This window comes from Doryrhamphus excisus, linkage group LG9 (assembly GCF_037039965.1).
Source record: "Doryrhamphus excisus strain RoL-2023G ecotype Guam linkage group LG9, RoL_Dexc_Guam_v1.1, whole genome shotgun sequence".
Lineage (NCBI taxonomy): Eukaryota > Metazoa > Chordata > Actinopteri > Syngnathiformes > Syngnathidae > Doryrhamphus > Doryrhamphus excisus.
In genome coordinates, this window is record NC_136365.1 from 22,729,246 (window position 1) to 22,743,645 (window position 14,400).

Here is a 14,400-nt window from a genome sequence, read left to right on the forward strand (position 1 = left end):
CAAGCTGTGCACGTGAAGCATAAACACGACAAATGAGCAAGTCAGTGCAAGGTTGCGAGTTCAAAATCCTGTTTGATTTGATTTTACAACAGTCCCAAATCAACACAGAATTCCTATGGATTTGACATTTCAAAATCCCAGACTTTTCCCAGACTGGCTATTTGGGAAGATCAGAGAGGAAGCCGCTAGGACTCGTGTTGCAATACTGTATTGGGATTACCGGAGTTTTTATTATTATGGGATTTAGGCTACACTGGCACCCTGAGGCCAGTGTTGGCCCCCCAGCACCCATGCCCCCCCATGGTAATATGGTGACCTTTGCTGCTTTGACTAGGTATTATTTAGTTTATTTATTGGCCTATAATATGAATGAATGAATTTTGAACCAATGAAGTATAGAAGTAGGAGTGGAAACAACCCCGGCGGACATGTTTCTATTTTCCATGCTGTCTGATACTGCTCCATATTTGTTGTCATGTATTTCCATGTTTTTGTTGCCGCTGTTCACTGGGCTGCTGTCTCCCTCTAGTGGCCCACACTGGACACTGCACGTGCACGTGTTTATTATTGCGTGAGAGACATAAAAAAAAAGAGTTGGTGGGAAGAGGATGTGGGATGGACTTTATGGACATCCTTTCATGGATGGGATCAGCATGGATCATCAAGAAAGCTCCAAGTACAATTTCACCTCAAACACACGTCTCATTGGAGTAGATCCAACCATTTATTGCTGCGGGATCATTTGGCTTCCAGTTTCCCACGGGATCTTCCAACTGTTGGACCTTCTTACAAATATATTATCAATCAAATCCTATCCTAGTCATTCCTGAAAAGAGGCCAAATGTTTGTCACCTGGGAAAATAGAGCTTTCAACTGAGCCCCCGTGTAACAGAGTCGGGACAGGTCGGGAATATTGTACTTATTTACAACATATTCATTTCACATATGGACACCCCCTTTCCAAAAACTCTTCCTTTGCATAGTCAGCTCCTGAAAATCCATGTAGGAAAGATGACTTCACTAGCCTGGGATAGGCTCCAGCCCCCCCCCCCCCTCCCCACCACCACATAGACGTTGGATGGCTGGAAACATGGCTACACCCTTTGTCAGCTTAAAGGGACATGGGGGGGGTACCACACCCCCATCAATACGCGAGCTATTTTCCATGGTGAACAAAGTAGTTCCGGCACCTGGCGTACTGTATCCTTTTCACTCCACGACCCGCTCCCGTTTACTAATCCCGTTTATTCCACAGCAGAACGCGAGGGAGAGGGGTAAATCCCGTGGTGATGGGATGTCACACAGCTCCATGGCAACATTCCCACCGGTAAGAACGTCCAACGTTGCTAATGGAAGGCACCAGGAGTCCCCTGAGATGAAGATCCAGGAGAATGGAAGACGTCTTTTACCCTGAAGAAGCAAAGAAGGTGATGCCTGCCGTCCCAGCAGTGGACATTTAGCTTCCCAAAAAGTCTGAATTACTCTTCTGCAGGAATGCAAGACAGGATGGAGTGCTCTTGAGCAAGGGCTGCCAGTTCTTTCAGAAACTCGGTGAAGAGGACAGTCGCGAAGACCTCAGTCCGCTCTGGAGAGATGGACTTGGGCTTTGCTGGAGGAGAACTGTGTAAGATCCCGGCACCTCTCACGCTGCGCTTGTCTGAGGAGGACAAACGTGTTACATAACCCCGGACATACCATACCACGCCGGCCACGTCTTGCTGGTCGCCAAGTCCTTCAATCGCTCGCTTTTCTACGTCTTATTTTTCCCCATCGAAGTGACCATGAGGTGCAGCTTGAAGATAAAAAACGGCCACCAGGTGGCAACCATGCGTGGGATAAGACTAATAACGCCTCTGCAGCGAGCAGGAAGTTGTCCTGTCAGCCATGTTGCATGCAGGAGGTCACACCTTCAAGGAAAACTGTTTGCTGTTTATGTTTCCATATTTAGGCATATTTATGCACATGGCTACATTTGTGTCAAAGTCAAAGTGAAACGTATCTTTTGACAAACGGCTTCCTCCACCCACTGCCGCTGTCACGTGACCAGAAGTGAGCTTTCGTGACAAGCCGTCACATGACAACGTAACATCTGAGCATCTGGGCCAACACTGTCCTGATATCTTCCTGTCTTCTTCTGGTCTAAGTAAGTCTAAGTAAGTCTAGTAAGTCTAAGTAAGTCTAGTAAGTCTAGTAAGTCTAGTAAGTCTAAGTAAGTCTAAGTAAGTCTAGTAAGTCTAGTAAGTCTAAGTAAGTTTAAGTAAGTCTAAGTAAGTCTAGTAAGTCTAGTAAGTCTAAGTAAGTCTAGTAAGTCTAGTAAGTCTAAGTAAGTCTAGTAAGCCTAAGTAAGTCTAGTAAGTCTAGTAAGTCTAAGTAAGTCTAAGTAAGTCTAGTAAGTCTAGTAAGTCTAAGTAAGTCTAGACCAGCCTTGGAAAGCGGAAGACGGCGGACTCGTGTGCCTGCGTTCTTTCTTCCTCTAAGGTTAGCGTGTTCAGTCTGCGTGTTTATGGCGCCACAAAGTGGAGAATGTTTGCAACCTGACGTACGTACATAAGTACTTATGTACACGTAGCAATGATTGGATGGTCCATAGCTCAGTGCTTGTATGTACAGTATATACATATATATACATATATATATACATATGTATCATATGATATGATGTCATATGATGAAGGTATGTAGCGTATACAGTAATACAGTAATACAGTAATAGAGTAATAGAGTAATACAGTACTAAGTACGTCAGATCCATCACCTGCTTCTCCATCCAGAGTCTCCCTGGCCATCAGCCAGTGTTGGGCGGCAACCAACATTTGTGGGAAGTCCTTCCTGCTTGCTGCCAGATGTTCAATCTGGTTCTTCACCGTGGCCAGCACCTGACAGGGGGCACAGGAAACAATGCTGGTAACCATGGAAACCACACACCAAACCGACTCTTTTGGCCCGTCCCGCGTCTTCCCCTCATCTAACTCCAGTGGAGAACATTTGGGATGGATCTCCAGACAGGAACGCCATCTCCAGCGCCTGGAGCGACATTCCCACCAGACTCCTGGAAACACCGGAGGCAACCTCGGAGAACATGAAGATCTTTAAATGACCTCCTTGACCTTGATACAGGAAGCCAGACTAGGTCGTCCCACATTCCAGGTCTAGAACGGAAGGTGCCAAACGATGCTCCTAGTCAGAGCTTCTCTTCCTGTCGCTCACGCCAAGTTGGAGGCCATGTGATGGATGAAGCTAAGAGATATCTTACGTTGGATTCCAATGCTGATGTTTGATTCCAGGCTGGCTGAGCTGCTGAGAAGCTGGTGGAACTTGCCTGGTAGAGGGAGCGAACGCTGGGCTGGAAGACCAGGTTGGTGTTGAGCAGGAAGGAGCGCAGCAGAGGCTGAGGGTAGGTGGCCAGCTGGGCCAGGATGCCCGTCAACAACAAGTTGACTTGGAGCGAGTTGGACAGCATGTTCTCCAAGCGGGACAGCAGCACGCTGACGAAGGGTCCTGTGGGACACGGAAGCAAAGAAGGTGAGCTCGGCATGGAGGATGAAGGCCACGGCACCAACCTGTCGTCCCCTCACCTGTAAAAGGTACGGACTGACTTCTGCTGGTGTTCCGAAGCGACGAATGAAACGGGGACTGCAGCTTCTCCGGCTCTGGGGTCTCTGGGGAAAAGGAGGCAAAGTCCATGTCCTCCACGTCCTCGTCCTCAGGCGTGGCGGACTTCTTCTGCTCCGCGTCGCATTTGGTGGCTTTTCCACCTGCGTCTGCGTCAAACGTTCGGAGGAGCTCCTCGTACTGAGCCAGGAGGTCCTCCGTAGCAGAGGTCTTCTGCAGGTTGGAGCTCAGGTCAGTTGGAGAAGTGGCATTCTTGCCATCCTGATGTCTCAGCGTGTTCTTCACGGGAACTTCAGGCAGGCCTGGTGGAGCTGGTCTGGATTCCGTCACATCGGCTTTGGGGGAACTGAGCTCCACGGCCCTGCTGTCTTTTTGTGCCACAAGATGGTACACCTTCACGTCGTCCTGGAACTCGGACTCCTCCATGTACGAGCCTTTTACAAACAAGATGGCCGACCTCCTCATCTCTTGGATGTGCTTGGGGGGCTCGCCGGATGGAGACGGTGGAAGTTTAGCCTCAGCGGGAACGTCAGCGGTCTGCACCGGACACACGTCGTAGCTGTCGTCCCATTCCAGCTCCAGATGGTTGGACTTGGATGGCGCCTCGGAGCTCAATGGGGGGCGCGGGGTCGGCCGTGGCTGTGGGACCCTCCTCTGCAGGCTCCTGGGCTCCTCCAGGATGCCGGGCTGGTACTTCTCGGGAGGGGGGTCCTTGCCGTCGTACGGGGCCGACCACACGTGGCACGCACGCATGCAGGTGCTGATGCTCAGGTGGGCGTCGTCCAGGTAATGAAGGTAGCTGACGTCCAGGTGGACCTCTGAGCCAATGGTGCAGGAGGAGTTGCCGGAGTCGTCGCTCTCGTTGGAGATGCCGTCTTTTTCCGCTGTGGAGAAAGCAGAAGAGTCCAGGTGGGTCAGTGGGGGAGACCTTTCCCTGTGGCGTCCTTCTCCCCACCATGGACGTCTCTGATCTTTTCATTCCTCTGTAGGATATGTACAGCAGACCCTTGGAGCCTTTACCTTTGGAGAAGAGGATGGACTCCAGCTGTCTCAGAGGGGGGGGGCTGCGGTCAGAAGCGCAGCAGGAGGGGGTGAGCGCCAGGATCTTAGCTGCCGAAACTGAATAGAAGTCCCTCTCTCTCACCGCGCGCCTCTGACTCAGCATCATGTGATTGCAGGGGATCAGGTACCTGGGGGGATACATGGTCACCTGAGCGGGCCTGACCGAGTGAGGATGGTGAGGATGAGTGAGGAAGGATGAGCGGCTCTCACCTGAGGATGAGCTGCAGCATCACGTCCTCACACTGCAAAGCGATGAGGGTGCGGAAGAGCGCCAGCGACACGATGCCCAGCTGCGTGAGGAACCGTTTCAGGTGTTGTTAGCCATGTTAGACAAACAGTGGCAGGTGTGCCGCCACGGACGCTGGGCAAACACCCGGAGGCCTGTCTTCATTTACTCAGCAGCAACACGTCCGGCCGGTTCTTCCATCACCATGGCAACAATCTGTCATCTTTAGCTTATACAACATAGCCCCTTACTGGCCGGGGGGGGGGGGGGGGGGGGGGGGGGGGCACTGGGTTCCCTAAATGACAGTTCAAGTGTGCCACACTAGGGGGTGCCTGAAGTGAAATCACTGGACTCTAACAGCAGCACATTGGGATCACATTGGATCACATTGGGATCGCATTGGATCACATTGGGATCGCATTGGGATCACATTGGATCACATTGGGATCACATTGGATCACCCCTGACACAAAGAGGTCAGACTGTGTGAGGGCACCACACCATGCTTCCATCTGCTACCATTAGAGAGGTGTGGCCTGATATGATCTGCATGTGTTTCATATTTTGAAATGATGAATGAAAGAAATGAGTTATGGATGAGCTATTAATGGGACATCTGTAACAGTCCAAATATAAGTAGTATAAATAAGTAGTATAAATAAGTAGCAAATATTTCGGGGGGCACACCTGGAAGGGGGTGTTGATGCGGCTGACCAGCGTGTCCAGAATGTGGACGTTCTCGTGACGGTGCAGGAGGATGAAAGACAGGAACGTCTGCAGCAGAGCCGGCTCGGTGATGCTCCTCAAGAAGAGGTCCAGGTACGCCGTGGTGGTCATGACCTCCTCCAGGGTCAACTAGAAAGCCAGACACCAAATGCCAATGCTCCACTCAGCCAACGATGACGCAGACGAGGAGGCGTACCGACCTTGTGCAGGGCGGGTGCAAGTACAGGCACCAGGAAGCCATTGTGGATGTAACCCAGCAGCTGGTTCCTGATGTCTTGGTGGGCAACCTGGGGAGCACAGAGCAGAGGCAGAAGGTGACGCAACGTTGCTGTTTTACTGACAGGACTACTTTTATCAGCGCCCTCGGCTTTTATACCTGGATGACCGCGTTGCAGAACTCCAGGGAGTTGAGGAACTGGACCAAAGAAGGCATCCTGAGCCAGTCGTCCTTCTGCAGGTAATGCCACTCTTCACCAGCGGCCTCCAGCTTGGTGGGCAGGGACGAGTACAGTCCGCTTAGGCCTGTGGCCAGGACCTGGGGGAACAATGGCTAGCACTTATGTATATCGCTTATATGCACCATCTACAGTTTTATGGCTTATACACACTAGCGCTTATATCGCTTATATACACTAGCGCTTATATCGCTTATATACACTAGCGCTTATATCGCTTATATACACTAGCGCTTATATCGCTTATATACACTAGCGCTTATATCGCTTATATACACTAGCGCTTTTTTCTCTTATATCGCTTATATACACTAGCGCTTATATCGCTTATATACACTAGTGCTTATATCGCTTATATACACTAGCGCTTATATCTCTTATATACACTAGCGCTTATATCGCTTATACACACTAGCGCTTATATCGCTTATACACACTAGCGCTTATATTGCTTATATACACTAGTGCTTATATCTCTTATATCGCTTATATACACTAGCGCTTATATCGCTTATATACACTAGCGCTTATATCGCTTATACACACTAGCGCTTATATCGCTTATATACACTAGCGCTTATATCGCTTATACACACTAGCGCTTATATCGCTTATACACACTAGCGCTTATATCGCTTATATACACTAGCGCTTATATCGCTTATATACACTAGCGTACACTAGCGCTTAATTTACTTATACGCACCATCTATCAGGTGACCAACTTTATCAACGGCTAAGAACCCAAACACATGACTACCATCAGGTATATAGTATACACTACACTAGTGTAGTAGTAGTATAGTATAGTATAGTATCCACTATATTAGTAGGTGGTAGGGAGCCACCTGCCGTGGCCCAGCAAGGTGTACTGTATTCAGACACACACTCCGAGCAGCCGGGTGCCGCCACAGAGGTCTCTGGCAAACCCATCGTACTTTACAGACGCCACGGCTCACCAAGCGGCAGGCGTGGCAGCGATGTGCCGTTTCAGGTGGTCATCCATGTTTTTTTGGAGCGAGCTGGTGAAACGTTTTTCTCAGAAAGTGAGGATTGTTTCCAAGTGTGGACAGGCTGGTAATATTACAGACAAGAGAAAGGAGCGCTTCATTTGCTCACCCGCACTGTCAGGGTAATCTGGCCTCACCGGAGCGTTTGTTAAAGGGTCGGTTACGGGCGCTATTAAAGTATGCGGCTTACGGGTATGACATCATCGTTCCCTGGCGTCGTTAGCACGCATGGACGGACGGACGGGACTGACCGGGCAGAAGAAGGTGTTCTCGGCGACGTGCTTGGCGACACGCAGGTTCTCGGCCGACAAGGACATGATGAGCAGCAGGGCGTCTCGGGCCTGCTGGCCCACGGTGCCCTCCCTGTGGATGAAGGGGATGAGCAGGGAGAAGATGAGGAAGTTGGCGGCTCCCTGGTCCTTGCTGGTGTGGAAGAAGAGCTCCAGGATGGACGGGTCCTTGGCCAGCACGCAGCACAGCTGGTGGAGCAGCAGCACCAGCTGGGCCTCCACCCGCGGGGCCGGGGTGCCCGAGCACGCCGACAGCAGCATCATGAGCGGCTTGAGGACGGGCTTGTGATGCAGCAGGGGCTGCCGTGATTGGCCCACCAACATCTCGTACATCCTCAGCTGCTCCAGTTTCATGTCGTCGGTGAACTCCCTGCGGAGGCTCCACACAAACAGCCGCTCCATCACGTTCTCCATCACCACAAACTCCAGGATGGGGCCCATGGCGCCGCTCTTACCGCGCTCTTCCTCCATCAGCAGGAAGAGCATGTGCTCCACGTAGTTCTGCACCTCGCTCGCCTCGTCCCCCGGCACGGGACCCAAGCGGGGGCCGCCGCCGAGGTGGAGGATGCCCAGCGTGGGCAAGGTGGGGGTGCTGCTGCGCAAGGGGTCGTGTTTTTCTAGGATCTTCACCACCTGTCAGAAGAACCACACGTGCTACGTCACATGACTACCTTCGATGGAGCAAGGTTCTCAAGCGGCCTTCTGAGGCCTACAACAATAACAAGACCAAGACCAAAGGTGGGTGGGGTGAGGTTCCTAAGTGTCCTTCTGAGGCCCTACAACAATAACAAGACCAAAGGTGGGTGGGGTGAGGTTCCCTAGGGCTTGTGGAAATGAGCGTGTCGCTAACTTGGACACCTCATTTAAATTACCATGTAGGCTCCTTGCCTCCCTTGAGGATGCACCTCCTCCTTGCCTCCCTTGAGGATGCACCTCCTCCTTGCCTCCCTTGAGGATGCACCTCCTCCTTGCCTCCCTTGAGGATGCACCTCCTCCTTGCCTCCCTTAAGTATGCACTCCCTCTTTGCCTCCTTTGAGTATGCACTCCCTCCTTCCCTCCCTTAAGTATGCACTCCCTCCTTCCCTCCCTTAAGTATGCACTCCCTCCTTGCTTCCCTTGAGTGCTGCATAGAAAGCAGACAGGTGATGGCGGTGCTAGCGTTGCCAGGCTGCTGTGGGTCAAAGGTTTTAGTGGGTCAATGGAAAGAAAAGCCTGGGGGAGGAACTTGTAGTATTGTAGTATTGTAGTATTGTAGTATAGCTTCCTTCCTGGGTGCATCTATTTCACGTAGCAACATAGAAAGGAAGCGTCCAAAGGAAAAAGACGTAGCGTTAGCTTTGGCTAGCGGCCTGAGGCATCGGTAGCCAGTGTGTGCTGAAGCTAGTGGCTAGCCTGCTAGCAGCCAGGGGTCACTATGCCAGTAAGGTAGTTCTTGGGTGGAACAATGTTCAGAAGAAGAAGAAGAACAATGTGCTTCATATGCAGCTGACATGGAGGACATGGAGCCATCTTGGCGCCCCCTGGAGGTGGAATAGGTGCGTCCATATCTATAATATAATATAATATAATATATATATATATATATAGTGTATTGGCTCCCCAACAAATATGAAACTCTTTTCCTTGGGAAGTATTACTCTGGTAGTATTAGGACTTGGTCGTTCTCATAGCTACTGCAGAGCCAGTGGAAGGAGTATTTGTGCTGCGGTGCTGTAGTGGATGTCATGTATCAAACATACTGGATGAGGATCCAGTTCAAAAGGGAGTGATTCCATTGTGGGCGGGGCGGGGTTGATGGTGTCCCACAGGGAAGGTAGGACATTGCCAAGATGAGTCGCCGTAGCAACAAATATTTAGCAGTGGGAGCGGCCCGAATGACGGGAGTGATATTTGACCCGTCAGTGTGAATAAGCCGTTCGTGTCAAACATGTCAAAACCACCAAGGGCAGTTCCTGGCGTTCCTGGCGTTCCTGGAGGCATGAAAGCAGACTTGCAGAGTTTCCAAAGGGTGTGTTCTTCCATTTGTGTGTGTGTTCTTCTAGTGCGACTGGTATTTACCTGAGCCCAGTGGTTCTTAAAGACAATCATGCAGGTCTCCGGGTCCACCCCTTGCAACAGCACAGACTGTCCGTCTCGGTTTCCGTTGGCAACCATGGAGGCCATCGTGGCGAGCGGCTCTTATGTGGCTTTCAGCATGTCACGGGCGGGCGGGGGCATCCCTGACTGGGCCAAGGGAGAGACAGAGCCTGGTCAAACATCATCTACCAAGGAACTGTGTGTGCTGTGCTGTGCTGTACCCCCCCCCCCCGCTGTCGTCTGAGGGCACGCCCACTTGGACATAGACGAGGTGTCCTTACTAGTCCTTACAGAGACTAAACTGCTGTTTTTCTGGGGCAGGTGGGCGGGGCTTAAACAAGGAAGAATCCTGTTCAACCTGCTTGAATACGCCGCCATGATGTCCGTGTTAACCGTCCGGAAATACGACTCCTTTCTCTTATGCTAACCTTTCTTTCCTGTTAGCCTTGGTTGCTATACGCTACACTTTATTACTTTATTACACAATATTACTTTTGTCCTGAAAATAATTAAAATGATGATTTTCTTTCTTGAAAAATGTTACAGAGTTCCAACATTTCCTTGTTTTCTTCCCAGTGGTCCTTCCGAGGTGAAATGGTTGGTAAAGGTTGGGGCTGTCGCTTGGCAGATGATTTATTGACGTATTAAACTCCACCCTGAAAGCGAAAGGCGTCAACATGAGTAGAGTCCATGACAAAGCAGCTGCAGGCTGAAGTCGTAGCGAAGTTCCAAAAGGCCTTTTGGGTGGTAACTGTAAAGCTCCCACAGCTGATGGAAGCCTGCCCTCCCGTTTTCTGAATGTTCCCTCGCCCAATCCCATGGATCCATACGGATGAATCAATGCACCTTTCCATCTGCTTTGGGCTCCAGGAGAGATTCCTACAAAGGAATGTGACAGCGGTACGTTACCCATAGCTGCTGTTGTGGTTCCGAACTCTGCCGGAGCGTCTCCAGGGTGGGACGTAGACCTCCTCATTCCGGGCTGGCTACATTTCAGGACACAAAGGGAGCCTTCTTTTAGGAAGGGTGAGGCTTGTTGGGAAGTGACAGACGTGAGTAAGCTGCTCCCAGAAGCACATGGAAGGAGGGGGGGATTCCAAGGGGGGGGGGGGATGATGACAGCAACTCCTTGCACATGTGCAGGCGGGAGGGGCAGCCTTGCACCAATCACACGTCAGCATTTATTCTCCATCAAGTTACTTTGCTTCCCGCCAAACATGAGAAGGACGGCATTGTGCGTCCAATCAGAGCGGGGACGCTACCAGACAGGGTGGGGAGGGGCTACAGCTGCCTCGCTGTGCATCGCGGAAATTGTGTCACACGGTCACATGACGTAGCGGTCTTATTGCGACACGCCCGTGTCAGGATTGATTCACTTTAGGAAAAATAAAACTTTGTTCTTTAAGACTTTCATTCATTCATTTTCTACCGCTTATCCTCATTAGGGTTGTGGGGGTGCTGGAGCCTATCCCAGCTGTCTTGGGGGAGAGGCGGGGTCCACCCTGGACTGGTGGCCAGCCAATCCCAGGGCACATATAGACAAACAACCATTCCCACCCACATTCATACCTATGGACAATATGGAGTGGCCAATTAACCTAGCATGTTTTTGGAATGGGGGAGGAAACCGGAGTACCCGGACAAAAGAACATGCAAACGCTACACAGAGATGGCCAAGGGTGGAATCGAACTCGCGTCTCTTAGCTGCGAGGTCTGCGTACTGACCATTCGTCCCCCGTGCAGCAGCCCCCCCCCCCAAGACTTGTTTCCGCAAAAACATGAAAATGAGGGACATTCCCTCACTGTTGGACACTCTGCTGCCAGTATTAGCGTATGCTAATTTTAGCACTGGGATAGGTTCCCAAAATAGCCCACAATACAAGCATGATGCAAGCGTGATGCAAGCGTGATGCAAGCGTGATGCAAGCGTGATGCAAGCGTGGTGCAAGCGTGATGCAAGCGTGATGCAGGTAATGCTTTCACGAAGGTGAAAGGTAAAAAGAAATGGTTGCCCTGAGGGAACTTTTCTCATGCTAGCATCAACATGCTGCCAAGTGTGCCGTGTGCAAATCCATCCAATAATACTCTCACAATACAGTCACAAGTGGTTGCCATGGCCACAGCCCGACTGAGACTGCTGAAATATTTAAAGCCGTGAAGGACAACACAGGGAGGAAAAGCTACTTGTTGCTAGCTAGCTTTCCGCCCTAAGCTAGCATGACAACACAATCTAGTGTCAACAAGTCACTAATCGCTAAATGGCCGTCACACGCTGCTTTTAGCGTAGCGAGGCCAACAGCCGCCTGATTGGCCATGTTTAACAACAGCTACTTGCTACGGTGCTCTGAAAGCTAACTTTCAGCCAAAAGCGTGAACACTGTGCTTTTGGCACGCTAAAAGTGATGATGCAATCTTTTCAGCCGGCATGTTGTGAGACGTTGATAGCATTCATCATCGGCTGCCTTTGGCTGTTATCCGACAAGCTAATCATTAATACCCAATGCCCATTTCACATGTGACAGGAGAACTTCTCGGAGTTCTAAGGCCCTACATCCACTACCAGATGAACCAAGTATCCATCTAGCTATCTTGCTATCTAGGATTGGAAAATAGGATTTCTGCATGAATGGAATCTCCGAACTAGCCAATAAGAAGGGAATCTTTAGGGAAATTGACAAAAAGTGAATGAAACGCTGTCATCATGAGGAGAAGGAATTTCCCTGGTGGAGGAATTTCATCACAAACTCTACCCTGCCCCCTCCCAAACTAAAATGCCGACCTTTAAATCCCCTTTAAAGTCATATCTACATGAACTACTACACTGTCCACAGACGGCTAAATAAACATGCTATCATTAGCGTCCACCCCCCCCCAGGTAGGTAGGTAGCTAGCTGTGCTAATGGCCACCAATGGCAGGACGCCACTATGATGACTCTTGGCATTAGCATACGCTAATACTGGCAGCAGAGTGTCCAACATGTGGTGTGAAGCGGAGGAGGCTGGCTAGGAAGGAGGCTGGCTAGGAAGGAGGCTGGCTAGGAAGGAGGCTGGCTAGGAAGGAGGCTGGCTAGGAAGGAGGCTGGCTAGGAAGGAGGCTGGCTAGGAAGGAGGCTGGCTAGGAAGGAGGCTGGCTAGGAAGGAGGCTGGCTAGGAAGAACGTAGACCTTCAGGCTTCCATGTGACACGTATGAAGACAATGCGGCCGTGCCGTGACAGCAGCGACACAACGGGCTTCTGTCCGGGATGGGAGGCTCGTCATCCTCTTGGCATGATGGCGTGATGTCTTCCTCCACCATAAACAAGCCACGCCTCCTCAGCTCACCAAGACTACACAAAGGCTAACGTGACCTTTGACAGCCCCAATTTATTTACAAACTTTGACATCATTTCTTCCCTTTGCATCTGATTTTAGTCATGTTCAAATCCACGTTTCTTTTTCCATACTTCCTTCTCCTCGCCAAGGATGGCATCATTCCATTTATTCTTCCGTGTACTTTTCAACGCCGGCATTTGATTCCAAACACGTGTTTATCCCCGTTGGGCAATTTAAAGGACGCAAAGAGCCGCATATGGAATCAAAATGACACACACGCATACCTAGCAGCAGAAATCATGGAAATATTAAAGAAGAATCAAACAGGCCGATTGAACTGTACTTGTTGGTGCGTGCTACGATTAGCGTTAGCATCTGCTTGCTGTGCTCCATATGTTGGAGTTCAAGTTCTACGGTTATCGTCATGACAGATATCCGACTGCCGGGCGAAGGCGCCATCTCGCTCCTAAACATTCCTGGCATGGGATTTGGTGTTCGGAAGACACCTGACACTGCGTTGGGGTAAGTCAACACCGCCGCCCTCATGCTGGATATTTGAGCTGTGGGGGACGCGTAGGACTGTCTGTGCATGTTGAGAAGGTCAGAGGTCACACAGGTTGCTCCGCACCAAACTCCTCCAAGTGCACACATTTTTTGAAAGATTTGGAGGCTTTTTTTCCCCTTCCTTTTCTCTTTTGGAATATTTTATTAAACCTAAACTGCAATTGTTTGTATTTTCATAAAATGTGAAGATTTCCTTTTCCATACTGTCGCCAGGTGGAATATTTGGGTCGTTTTTGAGGAATTGTTCCAAACATTTCAGGCTGTTCTTTCGCTTTCTTTCTTCATTGAGGAAAAAGTCAAAGTTAGTGTTTGCTACTTGCTACGACTAACTAACTGCTATTGTTTTTAGAGCTGTGACAATAAAGTTTCTTTTGAATATACAGCAGCTCTACAATAACACATGCACACGTCAATCACACGCACGCGCACACGCAGCCGCAGCCAAACCAAAGCAGAAAAGTGTGCGTGTCCGCGTGGACGAGCAAAACGTGTACTTTTCTCGGTTGTCTTACCGCTTAGCGTCCTTCGGTCCACCGCTACGGTCAGCTTTGAAAATAGTCCGCCTTTAAAAAGCCCAAACGAAGCTGGAAACGTCCCGACTGGAGTCCCGACTGGAAGGCAAAGGGCGGCGGAGGAGAAGGAGGAGAACCAGGAGGCAAAACAGGCGACTTGACGCCCAAAGGTGAAACCTTGCTAATCCTCGGTGGAAGCCACGCCCAGCCCCAGAGCCACGCCCGTTCGCATGATTGACAGCCCGGAGCCTTTTTCCAAAGGCTCCATCAATACTCCTACGGCAAATGTTGCGCAACTTACTTGACTCTCTCGTGCGGCGTTTTAGCGCATGCAGTCACACTGCGTGCTACCTGTCACACTGCGCTGCGTTTTAACTGGCTAAAGTAAATAACAACAAGTCCAATTTACCGAAATATGGCTCATTTAGAAAAGCATTCTTTCTCTAAATGTCAATAAATACAAATTAAAACTGAAACCAGATGTCAACAAGTTGGACGGCGGTAAAGTGAACGTTGGGAAATGTCTCCCTCTAGTGGACACGGACGGCTACTG

The 14,400-nt window shown here is 50.3% G+C and overlaps 1 protein-coding gene across 5 annotated transcripts; it reads right to left on the minus strand.

The window, feature by feature from the left end:
* Positions 1 to 47: 47 nt before the first annotated feature.
* Positions 48 to 14,079, minus strand: fhip1aa (FHF complex subunit HOOK interacting protein 1Aa). 5 transcript variants are annotated; one of them, XM_078793746.1, is made up of 14 exons: positions 13,848 to 14,079; positions 10,368 to 10,444; positions 9,441 to 9,601; positions 7,343 to 8,014; positions 6,003 to 6,161; positions 5,827 to 5,913; positions 5,588 to 5,755; positions 4,885 to 4,964; positions 4,633 to 4,802; positions 3,576 to 4,496; positions 3,320 to 3,498; positions 2,756 to 2,876; positions 1,483 to 1,657; positions 48 to 1,410 (listed from the first exon to the last, which is right to left on the minus strand). In XM_078793746.1, the coding sequence occupies exons 3-14, from the start codon at positions 9,543 to 9,545 to the stop codon at positions 1,347 to 1,349; spliced, it is 2,901 nt and encodes a 966-aa protein (XP_078649872.1). In that variant the 5' UTR covers positions 9,546 to 9,601; positions 10,368 to 10,444; positions 13,848 to 14,079; the 3' UTR covers positions 48 to 1,346. The 5 variants fall into 5 exon arrangements, with proteins under 5 accessions (XP_078649872.1, XP_078649871.1, XP_078649874.1 ...); XM_078793745.1 differs by having other exon boundaries at positions 9,441 to 9,605; XM_078793748.1 differs by lacking the exon at positions 10,368 to 10,444.
* Positions 14,080 to 14,400: the final 321 nt, after the last annotated feature.

Coding starts and splice junctions, on each gene's coding strand:
- fhip1aa (XM_078793748.1), bottom strand. CDS start 9,545: ATGGCCTCCATGGTTGCCAACGGAAACCGAGACGGACAGTCTGTGCTG. Junction 6,162..7,342: donor AGAACACCTTCTTCTGCCCG/GTCAGTCCCGTC, acceptor TTGTTCCCCCAG/GTCCTGGCCACAGGCCTAAG. Junction 4,497..4,632: donor GTCCATCCTCTTCTCCAAAG/GTAAAGGCTCCA, acceptor CTTTCTCCACAG/CGGAAAAAGACGGCATCTCC.